General features: G+C 48.9%; 1 protein-coding gene across 1 annotated transcript in view; it reads right to left on the bottom strand.

Moving 5' to 3' along the window:
- The window catches only part of LOC8037623 (multidrug resistance-associated protein 1), a 106,822-nt gene that overhangs the window by 9,026 nt on the left and 83,779 nt on the right, over positions 1-14,017 (bottom strand). Inside the window, exons 20-23 of the mRNA XM_040207238.3 lie at positions 12,535-12,681; positions 11,914-12,072; positions 11,117-11,283; positions 10,309-10,503 (exon numbers count right to left, since the gene is read on the bottom strand). Coding sequence (XP_040063172.3) covers positions 10,309-10,503; positions 11,117-11,283; positions 11,914-12,072; positions 12,535-12,681 — 668 coding nt within the window. The remainder of the gene's footprint in view (positions 1-10,308; positions 10,504-11,116; positions 11,284-11,913; positions 12,073-12,534; positions 12,682-14,017) is intronic.

Below are 14,017 nucleotides of genomic sequence, written 5' to 3'. Positions count from 1 at the left end.
ATGCTTTAATTGCAATTTTTTTGCCGGTCAATTGGAGTCTTGTGCTGGAAAAAGTCAATAAGGACTAAAATATGCCTGCTGTAATATTTTTGACGTCTTTACTTCTTTTGTGACACCGGCTTGCACGGTAAACCACTTCAGCGTGGTTTGCCGTTTATCGTTTCGCCGAGGGTGATTATACTGTTTGAATAATAACTTAAAAAATACTTCATTTTAAAAGGCTTCCCGTGTTCATATTTATGTAGGACTCACAACGTGAAGTTTAGAATGGGAATGCAATATGCCATTTATGACATAGTAAAACCAGTAAAACAATGTGTAGTTTTAACGTCTTTCACGCAATATGACCGGGGCAAAATCAACGTACGGATTTATTGATTGATTAGTCTATGGAAGGATAGCGATCAGTCGGGTTAATTTTCTAATAAAACCACAGACCCACTGAACATTCAATGCTTTATGAAAGCCGCGGTTTGTGCGAGATAACAAAAATACGTGGGACCAGCGATTGTATAAAAAACAACACACTAAGATTATGGAAGCTTCTGACTTAATAATAATCGCTTTGCTGAATTTCTACGCATGGCAAACGATACAACACAACCTTTAGTAAGAAGAAACGGCAACAAGAACATAAAACATTTAATCAGGAATGTCAAGCTCAGCCTAAATCGGGCTTGCGTCGTCGAGATCCGTGCTTCTGAGCGCGCGCCCGTAGCAGACGACGCACGGCGGTATCCCCGCATTGGCGCGTTTCCAATTTCGGCCGCATGGTGGCGGCACGGTTCGATCTCGAGGCGAATATGTGTTCAAAAGAGCAGTATCACATGGAACATACCAATATCTTGTTAAAAAAGTCTCGAAAAGGAATTTTAAAACGAATTAAACGATTAGCAAAGAGCACCTGGTGGATGTCGCTAACGCCTCGTTTGTAATGCTCGTCTAGGAACCTTGACAGCTAGTGACGGAGGTTTTCTCGTCTCCGGCCACGACGAGAGAAGGGGGCAAGGAGGAACTCCCCTCTTCCCGAGAATCCCTTTTGTGTGTCGCAGAAGTCGCTATTGTCCCCCTAGAAGATTATAGAAGATTAACCCGTCACTCAAAATTCGTGCAAAAGCAGCCGCTTTGGTGGCTGGAACGACTAGGCCATCCTCTCGACGTCAGCCTCGCCGTAGCTTTGCTCGTCTTGAGACGACCTACGTCACGATTGCGTTAGATGTCACGTGCTCTAAGCTGGGCCTTCCCCGAGCGCTTGCCGGAGTGGGCCGTTTATAACGGAAAATACAGCCGCCAGGATCAAAATACAAACGTGCGATTGTCATTTAACGGATATTGTGGATCATATTCAACCTATTTTTGAACACGACGGGAATATTTCAAATTTCGTTGAGGTATCCCTAGGAGGACCTTTCCTACGTTTATGTGTTCTAAAAGAGCAAACAAAAAGAAATGGCTTAGGCGATCGAAAGCTTTCGCTAGGTCAATTTGAAGCATGGCTACTTGATCTTGTAAACTGTCGCAGCAATGAAGAACTGATCGCGCTACGTGAATGTTTGTCTGGATTGTGCGGCCTTTAATCCCGCATGTTTGATGAGCTCCAACCACTCTTGTAATGGCACATTGTAAGCGTTTAGTGAGAATTTAGGCAAATATTTTGTGATCGACATTGCAGAGCGCTATTGGGCGATACCCTTCAACAGTCCTTAACTTGTCAGAGTCGGAGCTTTTTGGTATTAACACGGTGTGACTTTGATAAAACGATGGAGGTAGCCTGCCATACTTAGTGAAGCTGTAAAAAGTTGAAGGAGGAATGGGCATATCATGTCTATGTGTTGCTTATAAAATTCTGCTGAGAGGCCATCTGGTCCAGGTGCCTTCGAGCTAGGAAGAGACCCCACGGCCTGGCATATCTCTTTGAGAAAAAACGGTCTAGTAAATAGTTCGGAGTCCTCGTCACTCAATCTGGGCAGCAGTGAAACGAGAGGCGTATACTCTTCATTTGATGAGGGGGAGACCTGACCAAACAAATTTTGATAGTGTTGTGTAAATGTGGTCATAATGTTGTCGGTATTTCTTGAGTAAGCGCCGTTACATAGCAACTCCGGAATTTCTTTAGCTAAAACGTGTCTGCGCTCGTCATCTAAAGTCTTTTTAGTAGGTTGTTCGGCCGATACAAGGCGTTGACATCTTGATCGCACGGCCGCTCCTCGGTAACGCTGAAGCTCGTGGCGTTGGAGCTCAGATTTGAGAAAGCAAATTTCCTCATGAAAACTACCTGGTTGTTCGCATTCCAGCTCATACAGTTCGTGAAGGCTATGTGTAAGTGCACGCCTGTCAGCTTTCTCATGATATGCCTGAATACACGCACACTCAATTGCGATGTTTTTAGCTTCTTGCTTAAAACTATCCCACTGTGCAAAAATGGAAAGATCGGTATTACTATGAATAGCCATAAAACAGGTGATTAGTCTCTCATTAAAGTCATTGTTTTTAAGAATTTTGCTGTTTAACTTCCACAGCGCCCATTTTGGTCTAGACATTTGTTTGCGTTTCTCGCCTAGCCTGACAGTTACAACACAATGGTCAGAGAAGGATACCGGCGTTACCAAATATTCAAACGTGTGTTCCAAAAGACAACTAGACAGGTATATTCTATCAAGGCGTGCATGGCCAGAACTTTGCAGGCGCGTGAAGCGATTGATGGACGTTCGAGAAGCACCGACGTCACTTAGGCAATGTTGGCGCACAAGATTCTCGAGAGCGATACTGCTGTTGTCGCGTCTCAGACTGATCGTCGAGCGGTCGTGGGCTTCGCATACACAGTTAAAGTCGCCAAAGAGAACAATACATTTGTCGTTGTCAAGAGAAGCATCTAAATTTTGGAAAAATGAAAGTCAACTAGAAGAGTCATTATAGGCATAAACGCAAATCAGCCGCCAGTGAATTCCCTCTAAGTAAATGTCACAACAGATAAAACGACCTTCAGTGTCAACCGTGCACGAGAGCGAGGTGTAGTTCAAGTCTTTGCGGAGAAACAAGAAACAACCAGCCGATAGCCCACAGCGTGACTCACACAAACTTCATACCTGTGTAGAAAAGGCTGGAGCGCACTTGTTGTGGCCTCCTCCGACTCTATCTTTGTCTCCTGAATCGCAACAATGTCCAGCCGCTCACTTTGCAAGAGCCGACAAAGTTGCACCTGTCTCGCACGAGATCTTAGACCTCGGACGTTTAGTGTTGTGAAATTTAGGGGAATATTCTTAGCTTCTATCCGTCCTCATAGAGGCCGCATTTCAGCGTTGAACGTCACTCGCTACACTTTAGGTAGCTCCTGGCTTCGCGTTCGGCTTGGCACGGGACCCCGATGCCTTCTTTTTGGCGACGTCTCCGTCGCCAACACGGTTGAGTAGTGTTGAGGACCCGCTTGAACGCGAAGGTGCCTCTGTGTCAACCGGTGCCGGTCGCTTCAGTGGTTGGCTGCTGCTCGGGGAAGGGCCGTCCTCGCTAACTGCGTGCTGAGGTGTAGTCGGAGCCTTGGAGACAGTCGGTGGTCGGTGCGGGAGTCGCATCAGGTTCCGCGTGCACATTCTGTGTGGTGCTGGTGTTTGGGGATGCTGCAGGTTCCAACACTGGAAATTCTTCATTCTTGTCGATGTTCTGTGATGGCTGGGTGTCTGTACTGTCCCCGGGCCGTGCGTCTCCTGAAGGATGGGTCGATTCGACGGGTGGCAATCCCCCGGTGACGTCAGCTACCTCACTGACGTCCATTAGGAGCTCCGCCGCTGTGTCATCTTCGTGTGTTTGACGTTGTCGTAACATATCAGCATAGGTGGCGCCGTTGACACACTCCTCAGTTAGGTGACCATACCGCCGGCAATTGGAGCACCTCGGTGTTCTACAGTAGCGTCGAATATGTCCCACTTTGTTGCAGCGCAAGCACAGCGGAGGTCGGCCAGGAATAAGGACGAGGCTCTGGCATCCGTAGACTTGAAGGAGATGTGGTATCTGACTGGCATTGATACCATCTCCTAATACCAGTACTACCTCTCTATTTAGAGTCTCCATGTGCTCAAGCTCGCTGCACCTCCATTTTTTCTCTTTTGATCGATCGCACTTTGCCAAACGGGGCGAGAGCTTCGATAACTCGTCGATCCTCTAGATGCTGTGGAAGCCAAAGAAGCTTTGGGTTTACTTCTTGCTTGTCCGGGTCAATGATGAGGCACTTTCGGCCTTTTACGCGAAGCTCTCGTTGAGCGGCGAGCTTTGCCTTGGTAACAGCGTTGACGCACGTCAGCATCCAGACGTGAGACATCTGGAACTGTCCGAGGCTCACAACGTCCTTCAATTCAACGATGCCACGTAGGGCGTCTCGAAAATCAGGAGCTCGATACGGGCGCGCCGAGAGGTCCCTATGCAAGAAAACGGAATTCAGGCTCAGGTTGCCTGATGTCAGACGTGGCAGGATTATCCGGTAGTCTTCTGTAACGTTATCAGTGCTACGGTGGAGGTTCATCCTGTTCGTTCACCCTCGACAGATGCTACCATTTCTATATTTAGGACAGTTTTCGCCCAACATGGACTGCCTGACATCATCGTCTCCGACAATGGACCAGCGTTTGTCAGCAGCCAATACGCTGATTTTTTAAGTCGGAACGGAATCCGTCGAATGCTGGTTCCACCGTACCACCCCGCCTCCAATGGAGCAGCAGAGCGAGTGGTACAAACAATCAAAGACAAGCTAAAGAAAAGCGCACCAGGCGATTTCAAGACCCAGGTGGCCAGAGTACTTTTTCATTACAGAACGACGCCGCACGACTTGACCGGCCGCGCGCCCTGTGAGTTGCTTATGGGCAGGAAGATAAAGACGCCTTTGGACTTAATGCATCCAAGCCTGAAAACTACCGTTCAGTTGAAGCAACTCAAGCAGAAAATACATGCTGACCAAGGATGCCGTGGGGTATCACTGATGGAGTCCGGGACAAAAGTGTACGCAAGAAATTTTAGACCCGGACCACCTTGGGTGCCCGCTTCCGTTTTTGGACCAGTGAGTGCCTCCTCTGTTCAGCTCAAACTTCCAGACGGAACATCTTGGCATCGGCATGGTGACCATCTTCGACCAAAAACCATGCAACAGCCACCGCAGCCAGATACCCATCCTCAGGAACAGTCTTCTGTGCTTCAACCGACGGAGCCGACTTCGCAACCGACGGAGCCGACTTCACAGAACCAGGCTCGACCCGACGAGCAGTCTACATCGACAGAGGAAACCTACCCTCCAGGGAATCAAACCATGGTCGACACACCCGTCATGGTTGAACGGATTCCCGTTGCTCTAAGACGGAGTGCAAGAGACAGACGGCCCGTTCAGCGTTACTCCCCATGAGCAATGAGCGAACACTTTAAAGGGGGGAGGAATGTTAAGAGCCTACTAGCGCCACCAGAAACCATAGTGGCGAAAACTGTCCTAAATACAGAAATGGTAGCATCTGTCGAGGGTGAACGAACAGGATGAACCTCCACCCACTTGGAGAAAGCATCTACCATGACGAGAAAATAATGGCCCATGAAGGGGCCTCCAAAGTCTACATGAAGCCTAGACCAGGGCTTGTCGGGAAATGGCCATGGAGTAATTGGGATGCCGCGAGGTGACTTGTGATATGTTTGGCAAGTAGCACAGTTTTTTACTTGGTCTGTGATGTCGCTGTCAATTCCAGGCCACCAGACATGGCATCTGGCAATCATCTTAGTTTTTTCAATTCCAGGATGTCCAGCATGCAGTAGTTGAAGGACTTGAGCCTGCATGAGCTTGGGCACGACTACACGCGATCCCCACAAGAGACAGCCCTCGTGCAGGCTGAGTTCATTGTACCTTGCAGCAAATGGGACGTAGTTTCCTCTCACTGGCAGCGGCGTTCCGGTGAGGACAGCGTGGACAACCTGGGAGATCACGGGGTCTCTTGTTGTCATTCGAGCAATAGCTGTAGCTGATAGAGCATCAGGGTAGGCCCTGTCAAGCATGAACACGTCGGCTGGCGTCGAATCAGGTCTTTCGTTCGTTGGAAGAGGCAGCCTGCTCAGGCCGTCGGCATGGCCTACCATCCTTCCAGGCTTGTAGGTTAGCTTGAACTGGTAGCTCGAAAGGGTCAGCGCCCACCTTGTAACTCGTGGAGACGCTTGACATGGCACGCCTCTGTCGGAGTTCAACAGTCCGAGCAACGGCTTGTGGTCGGTCACTGCTGTGAACGGTCTTCCCCAAAGGTATTGGTGGAACTTGCTTACACCGAAAACCAAAGCCAGGGCTTCTCTGTCCACTTGACTGTAGTTCTGTTCAGCAGGAAGTAGCCGTCTTGAAGCAAACGCTACTGGTCGCTCCACTCCATCACTCCCGATGTGTGCCAGCACAGCACCAACGCCATAAGGCGAAGCATCGCAGGTGAGTAGGAGGTCCTTTTTTGAATCGTAATGCACAAGAATGGGTGCAGTTGTCATGAGTTTCTTGCTTTCAGCGAAAGCTTGCTTTTCTTCCTTTCCCCACGACCATTTCTTGCCTGCCATCAGTAGAAGGTGCAATGGCCGTAACGTAGACGAAATGTTTGGCAAGAAACGTCGGTAAAAGTTGAGCAGTCCAAGGTAGCTTTGAAGCTCTTTCACGTTGCAAAGAGCAGGAGCGTTGACGATCGCGTCCACTTTGTTTGGGCTTGGAGTGAGTCCCTGCTTGCTAATGATATGACCAAGGTACTCTACTTCAGGCTTGAAAAATTGGCACTTCTCCAACTTCACCTTAAGGCCAACATCTTGAAGCCTCTGAAGAACAGACTTGAGGTTCTTCACGTGGTCTTGATCGTCAACTCCCGTGACAATGATGTCGTCGAAGTAGACCGCAACGCTTGGTAAGCCACGGAAAAGATTTTCCATTTCTCGTTGGAATATTGCTGGAGCAGAAGAAACTCCAAACGGAAGTCTTGTATACTGGAAGAGACTCATGTGGGTGTTGATGGTCACAAACTTGCGACACTCTTCAACCAGGGGCACTTGCTGGTACGCATCTCGCAAATCCAGCTTTGCGAACTTGGTTCCCCCTGACAAAACAGCCCACAGTTCCTCGACGCGTGGAACTGGATAGGTCTCTAGAAGAGACACAGGATTGACTGTTACTTTGAAGTCCCCACATATCCGCACTCGACCATCCTTCTTTTGAACAGGGACGATGGGAGCTGCCCAGTCAGATGTCTTCACTGGCTCAATGACACCCTCACGTTGTAGTCTTTGGAGCTCTTGGGTGACTCTATCACGTAATGTAAATGGCAGTGGACGGGGCTTGCAGAATTTTGGCGGAGCCCCTGGAGTCACAAGGATCTTCGCATAAATCCCCTTGAATGTGCCCAAACCTTCTTCGAAAACTGTAGAATACTGACCTATGAGGTCCGCAACATTAGACAGGTTGTTCACTGGCTCAAGTCCTTTGAGGCTCAGGCCCAAAGCTTGAAACCAGTTGCGACCAAGCAACGTAGGTGAAGTACCAGAGGTGATAAACAGCGGAAGAACCTCACTGTGACCTCGGTTACTGACGTTGACATTTGCCTTGCCTTTCACTTGCTCGAGGTCTCCAGAAAATCCTAGCAGAAGGACGCTCGAAGAATCTAACTTGACATTGGGAAATTCTGCTTGAAACTTTTCTGCAGGCATCACCGAAACGCTCGCACCGGTGTCTAATTCCATGGAAATTGGTTTACCGAAGAGTTCAAAGGTGACCAGAAAAGGTGGTACTGTTGATGCTGTACCCAGGTGCCACATGTCGTAGGCGTCAGCTTCCACAACCTGACAAAGATCTTGCGGGGACATGTCGCCGTGCAGTGTGTTCACCCGAGCAGATAGAGTTGATCTTGACTGATCCCGATGAGCTCTTCCGGAAACTTTTGAATTGGGCGGGTTCCCACTCTTCTTCGAGTTGCACACAACAGAAAGGTGCCCTCGCTTCTGGCAGTAGTGACACGTAGAATGAATGTGTCGGCACCGAGATGCCAGGTGGCGTTTGTCTCCGCAGCGATAACACGATGTGTCTTTCGCCGCGTGCATTATCTTGTGTGTGGAAAGAACGCTTGTACTAGCTTGAGCTTGACAGAGCTCACCAGCATCTTTCTTTGCAGATTCCATGGCGCGTGCAGTTTGAACAGCAACTTCGAAGGTGAGGTCCGGAATTTCAAGAAGTCGAGTCTGAATCACGGCGTCATTTATGCCGCAAACTATTCTGTCTCGTAGCATTTTCTCCAGCTCAGCACCGTAGTCACAGTGCTCCGATAAGCTCTTCAGCGCTGCAATGAAGTCACTGACAGATTCCGTTTCGGAACGAACCCTTGAATTAAAGCGGAAGCGCTGAACAACGGAGGACGGCGTAGGGGCATAATGCTGGCCGAGAATGGCCAGGATCTCGCTGAGGGTCTTGTCTTGGGGTGCCTGCGGCTTCACCAGGCTCCGAAGCAAAGAGTAAGTCCTCGGGCCGCAGCAGCTCAGGAAAATGGATCTCGTCTTTGCCGCAGGAACATCGTTGGCAAGGAAGAATTCGTGAACTCGTTCCACGTATGCAAGCCATTCGTCGCCTCCCCCCTCGAACGGTTCGATCCTGCCGAACGTCGGCATAGTCCTCTTTTTACCTCGTCGCCATTTTGTTACGAGTGTGGGAAGAAAAGAACACACGTCTGAACCCGCTGACGGTCTGCATCACACTACCTCTTTTTCTTTTTATTGGCATTGTTCTCTGCCACTATAGTTTCTGGTGGCGCTAGTAGACTCTTAACAATCAGACGTCATAACGTTTCCTCGGCCAGCGGCCGATAAATTTTCCCCGGAGAACATGGAAAACCTGGCCGTTCGAAACGACGTCTTCTTCTTTCTCCAGCTACTGGGGCACCTCGCTGCTGGAAGATCTCTCTCCTTAGTAATGATCGGTAAACTGCAAGTTCGAAAGTTTGCTGCCGATTTTCCTCTAGCAAAAGCACTCCCGGGCCGAAGTCGGGAAGCACCACGCATTGGCGACATTCACACCCAGTAAAGAAATCGTACGCGTGCATATTCAACTCGAAGTAGACACGTCGTGCTCGACGTTTGCGCGAGCGATGTCTTCAGCCACGAGAAGGGAGCGACGGCTCGGCGACGTCTTCGTGCAAATCGGCTTGGTGGTCGGGCGTGTCGTACGGGATGAATACCAATTCTTTTGATCAGTCCCAAATTTCTCTTTTAAAGGTAGACAGAATTCGCCGGTACCGCGAACAACAGTTCTGAAATAAAGGTCCCAAGCCGGTCGTCCGCTGCCATCGCCGTCCCCGCGAGTCCCACGATACGCGAAACGACGAGCGCACAGAATGCTTCCGGTTGTCTGTGGAACTTTTTTTTTCAATCAACGTATCTGCAGCTTTTTAGAAGCCACAAAAAATGGGTTTCATATTTTTTTCTATTTTTAACATTGAGTGTGTGCCTTCAGTGACCCACGACTTTGATTAAATTTGGTGGTCGGATCGATACCTTAGAAAACGGCCCGTGACCGCGGAAAAGAGAGTGAGCGAGACTCGAACCGGCCAGTTCTTGATCGGCGGTTTTCGGGCGGAAAGAAACCGAATTTCGAGCCGCAAATTCTGTTCTGGGTAGTTCAGCTCTCATATGTCACGTACAACTAAAAACCTCGGCGGGCATAAATACCCTGTCAGTGTCCCTTTAAAACAAACACTAATGATGAATGTTGACTGTCAAGACATCGCCGCCACCTGACACATACTCTGCCATAATTGCGGTGGGTTACTCCTGTTGAGTGCACTTCGCACCAAGCAAGTGTGTACTGTGGAGAAGTAGTATCCGTGGATCCCACGAGCACAGCGGCTAGTGCTTCTCCACACCGGGTAATAACTCTGTGTGAAGCGGCCTCGACGGAGCAAACCCGCCACAATCAGCACTTCAAAAATTATGAGTATCGCAGTTCACCTCGAAACAAATATTGAGTTATCCATTATTCAAAACTACTACTACTCGAGTAGGATTCGCGCAACACCATTATTTTGATGCAGCTACCGGTCACTTGGAGGTCGGTAGATGCGTCCACCTTTCTGACATACTCTCTTTTGAGCTGAATGCACCCGCTCCATCGGTGCGGCAGCATTTCTGTACGCCCCGTGGGAACCATCTTTTTTTTAATGCGTCGCATCCACGCCTGGAAGACTGCTTCCAGCTCATCGGTGACCCCAAAAAGGGGTTCTTGTAAGGTTTTTTTTCGTGTCCCCGCACGGGGAATGATCACTGGGTGAAGGAGGTTTGACTCGCCTGTCGCAGTCCAGGACCGTGTGAACCGTGTGCGCGATGGTGACGACGGTGGTCCCTCGGAACTCGGTGCGAATGGTCTCCGCTACGAGGTGGCCCGTTTCCAAATCGACGGACGACGCCGCCTCGTCCAAGACCAGTATTTTGCTCCGCCTTAGAAGAGCTCGGGCGAGGCACACCAGCTGCTTTTGTCCGGCACTGCAAGACGCAAAATTTTCACCCAAGCTTTCTGGACATTTGAGATCTAACTTTTAGAAATATCGAGGAGTACAATAACTATCGGCGCCGAGTTGCTTCGGTACCACCCCTTTAAGCCTCCCATCCGTGACGTTTTGAGCTATGATCGGGGCTAATTATTGTCCCTAGCGAATGATAAGTTCTGCAATGCGTGAAAACATGCTGGAAGCTCGGATTCATCGCCTTCTTAAACCGGCACCGTCACAATTGACATTTTGTCGACGAAAGCAGTACGAATTCCTCTTAAAGGAAATCGAGCCGACCACAGCGACGCTTTTGGTCGCGTAGGTCGCCAATGCTCTGTCGCAGCGTAACTTGGCAAACAGTGAAAGCTACGGCCCAGTACCGGAGCATTTGAGCAGGGCACTTGACATAATCGTCGGGGTGCACCCCTCTTGCAGAAAGCGGTCACATAATAATAATAATAATTTTATTTGCACTTAAAAGAGTGCAGGTTGGCGGTGTGCGAGACTGGACAGATAAGTGAGAACCCTTACGATAAGTGAGAACCCTTACAATTTACATTGTTTTCGAAGAACGCCCGTCTGCTGCAAATGGAAGTTTGCAGTGTCACCTTAAGTTGTTCCCGCTCTCGGTCATGTTGCAGTCGAGGTTAAGATTTTGGCCGGCGAGGAAGCGCTTGAGGTGTGCCCGTTCCAAGGCCTCCCACAAGGCGGCATCCGTGTGTTTGCCAAAAGGGTCTAGATTCCAGCGCAGAGTTCCAGCAAATACCACCGGGTCCTGCGTTTTGGATAAATCGCACAACGAGCTGCTACACTTGAGAAGGTTACGAAGAAGGAAAAGGTATTGGCGGGAGGTTGTGTTGGCACACTATTTCAGTGTGCCGGATGGTTGTGTCTCGTCGCTACTGGCGTTGGAAAGAGGAAACAAATTACACTCCGCCGCTCTTTTACATTGTTTCGAAAGCCCGATTAAATTAACGCCAATGTCTAGAATAGCCTTCTGTAAAAATTTAGGACAAATGCCACTTCTTGTATTCGTATGAGGCAGAAGAAAAAACTAAACATTCCTAATTTCATTTAATAATTGTCCTCCCATTCTCATTAAACTGGCTTTCTGGAATTGTGAGGGGTAGTCTATCAAGGCATTGCGTTTTCATCAACATTGTGACTCCTACGCTTCCCGTTTAAAATTTATTTTAGGCTATTTTGTGTCGGCCAAACTTGAAACCATGATGCAGCGGGAAGAGCATTCGTCGCTCGAAGGGTTCACAAAAAGGAAATGTTCTTAACTGGACCAATGTCTATTTGGCCGTCCAAGTATTTTAATGTGCATTAATCTGCCAGGTGCACATGAAACGGGCAAGCCAAATAAATGTCGCGCGGATCCTGCCCCACTTGTTTCTCTTACCTGGGGAATAATTGACATCTTTGAACGAAGGTCGTGCAAGCCGATCTGTGCGATGTCTATGCCGTCAACAGTGATGGACCCAGACTTCGATTCGATTAGTCTGAACAGTGCCAGCGCAAGGCTAGACTTTCCAGTGCCAGTCCTTCCTAGAATACCAATCTGAAACAGAGTCAATCTCTGATTGGACTAGTGGATGTGGTCACTTGTAGTACCCAGCTGACCCAAATCAATATTTTTTTTACGGGTAATTGTTGATATTTGCAGCTATATTTTTTATGTTAAGCACATTCCTGTGACTTGTATTATAAAGCAGGGGGCTTTAAATACAATTCTGCGAAGATAATTATATAGCTTGTTTAATGCAATTGCATTTCGAGTTATTCCACCATAAGAAATTGTTTGATTACCCGATTATCAGATGAAATTTTGAAGTGCCATGCTTCAATTATTTTTTTTTCTGCTTCTATTTTCTACAGAGACTGGTAGAGTTATCAAAAAGCTGGAGTTCAAACGTTCTATTGCATATTGCAAATGCGACAAAAATGTACAAGCACACTGCATTTGATTCGTGGCAGTTTTGAATCCGTGCGTGAAAGTTCTAAAAAAAGAAACACTACACACTTTTTGGCAGTCGGAGATCTTCAAGCTGACTCCTTGAATCACAGGTTTCATGTCGTCCCGATAGGCAGCACTATAGTTTGTGAACGTTATATCGCCCCGAGATGGCCATCCAATAGGGGGCTGAGCCTCACCACTGTTCCATGGTGCCTGCGTTGAAGTTCGAAAACGTGCATGTTAAGTTTTTTAAATTCTGGGGTGCTACGGTGGTGGTGTTTAGCGCCTCTTTTGGCTGAATACCGGCGGCCAGGGATGGCCTTACACCATCAAGTGCCATGGTCAAACTCGGGCATGGTGCCCCCTCTTTTAATCTTTTTTTTTTTATACACTCCTATCTACTATGTCTGACATAACGTTATTAGTAACATGCGAGTACTGGCTCAACACGAGCAATTTATCAGACACGAACCGCATTTCAAAAGGGAATGTCAGGCGCCGTATTCAAATAAATCTAAGTTAAAAAATTCAAAAAAGGGGCATGGCGGCGCCCCCCTTTTCATGGCGCCAAGCGAAGGCAACGCCAGGCGAGGGGAGAAAGGGCAAGCACTAGGGAGGTTGGGGAGGAGGAGAGAAAAGCTCCTCTCCTCTCTAACATTCCTAGTGCTCTCCCTTTCTTCCCTCGCCCTCCTCCCTCTTCTTCTTTCCCACCTTCCTAGTGTTCTCCCTTTCTCTCTTTGCCTGGCGTTGCCTTCGCCTGCACTGCACACAACTAGTGGGACGTAGCATAGTGCCGGCCCTGCCAGCAGTGTCCATACAAAAAAACAACAGCACGTGATCCCGGGGAAAGAGTGATATATATATAAACTCCCTAATAGGGAGTTTTCGTAGATTGTTTGCGCTGTCCCGCAACGCTCTCCGCAACCCGCTTAGATGTCCGGAAGATTAGTCAAGGCCATCGGCACGCGGGGCTTCTTTGTTGCAGAGGGCTTAGCGAAGGAGGATACGCGGTCTGTGAAAGCTCCCTAATAAGCAGTTTTTGTTGATTGATTTCGCCGTCGCGCAACAATCTTCGCAACCCGCTACGATACCTGGAACTCTACAGTCAAGGCCATTGGTGCGCAGGCGCAGTAGCGGCTCTTCGTTGCAGAGGGCTTAGCGGAGGGGGAAACGCGGTCTGCGAAAACTCCCTAATAGGGAGTTTTTGTAGATCGTTTTCGCCGTCCCGCAACGCTCTCGCAATCCGCTTAGATATCCGGAAGATTAGTCAAGGCCATCGGCACGCGGGGCTTCTTTGTTGCAGAGGGCTTAGCGAAGGAGGATACGCGGTCTGTGAAAGCTCCCTAATAAGCAGTTTTTGTTGATTGATTTCGCCGTCGCGCAACGATCTTCGCAACCCGCTACGATACCCGGAACTGTACAGTCAAGGCCATCGGTGCGCAGGCGCAGTAGCGGCTCTTCGTTGCAGAGGGCTTAGCGGAGGGGGAAACGCGGCCTGCGAAAACTCCCTAATAGGGATTTTTTGTAGATCGTTTTCGCCGTCCCGCAA

The sequence above is a fragment of the Ixodes scapularis genome, unplaced genomic scaffold (genome assembly GCF_016920785.2).
Source record: "Ixodes scapularis isolate PalLabHiFi unplaced genomic scaffold, ASM1692078v2 PGA_scaffold13__105_contigs__length_92229423, whole genome shotgun sequence".
In the NCBI taxonomy this organism is placed as follows: domain Eukaryota; kingdom Metazoa; phylum Arthropoda; class Arachnida; order Ixodida; family Ixodidae; genus Ixodes; species Ixodes scapularis.
The sequence above is the reverse complement of the archived record's forward strand: the minus strand, read 5'-3'. Positions and strand labels throughout refer to the sequence as shown.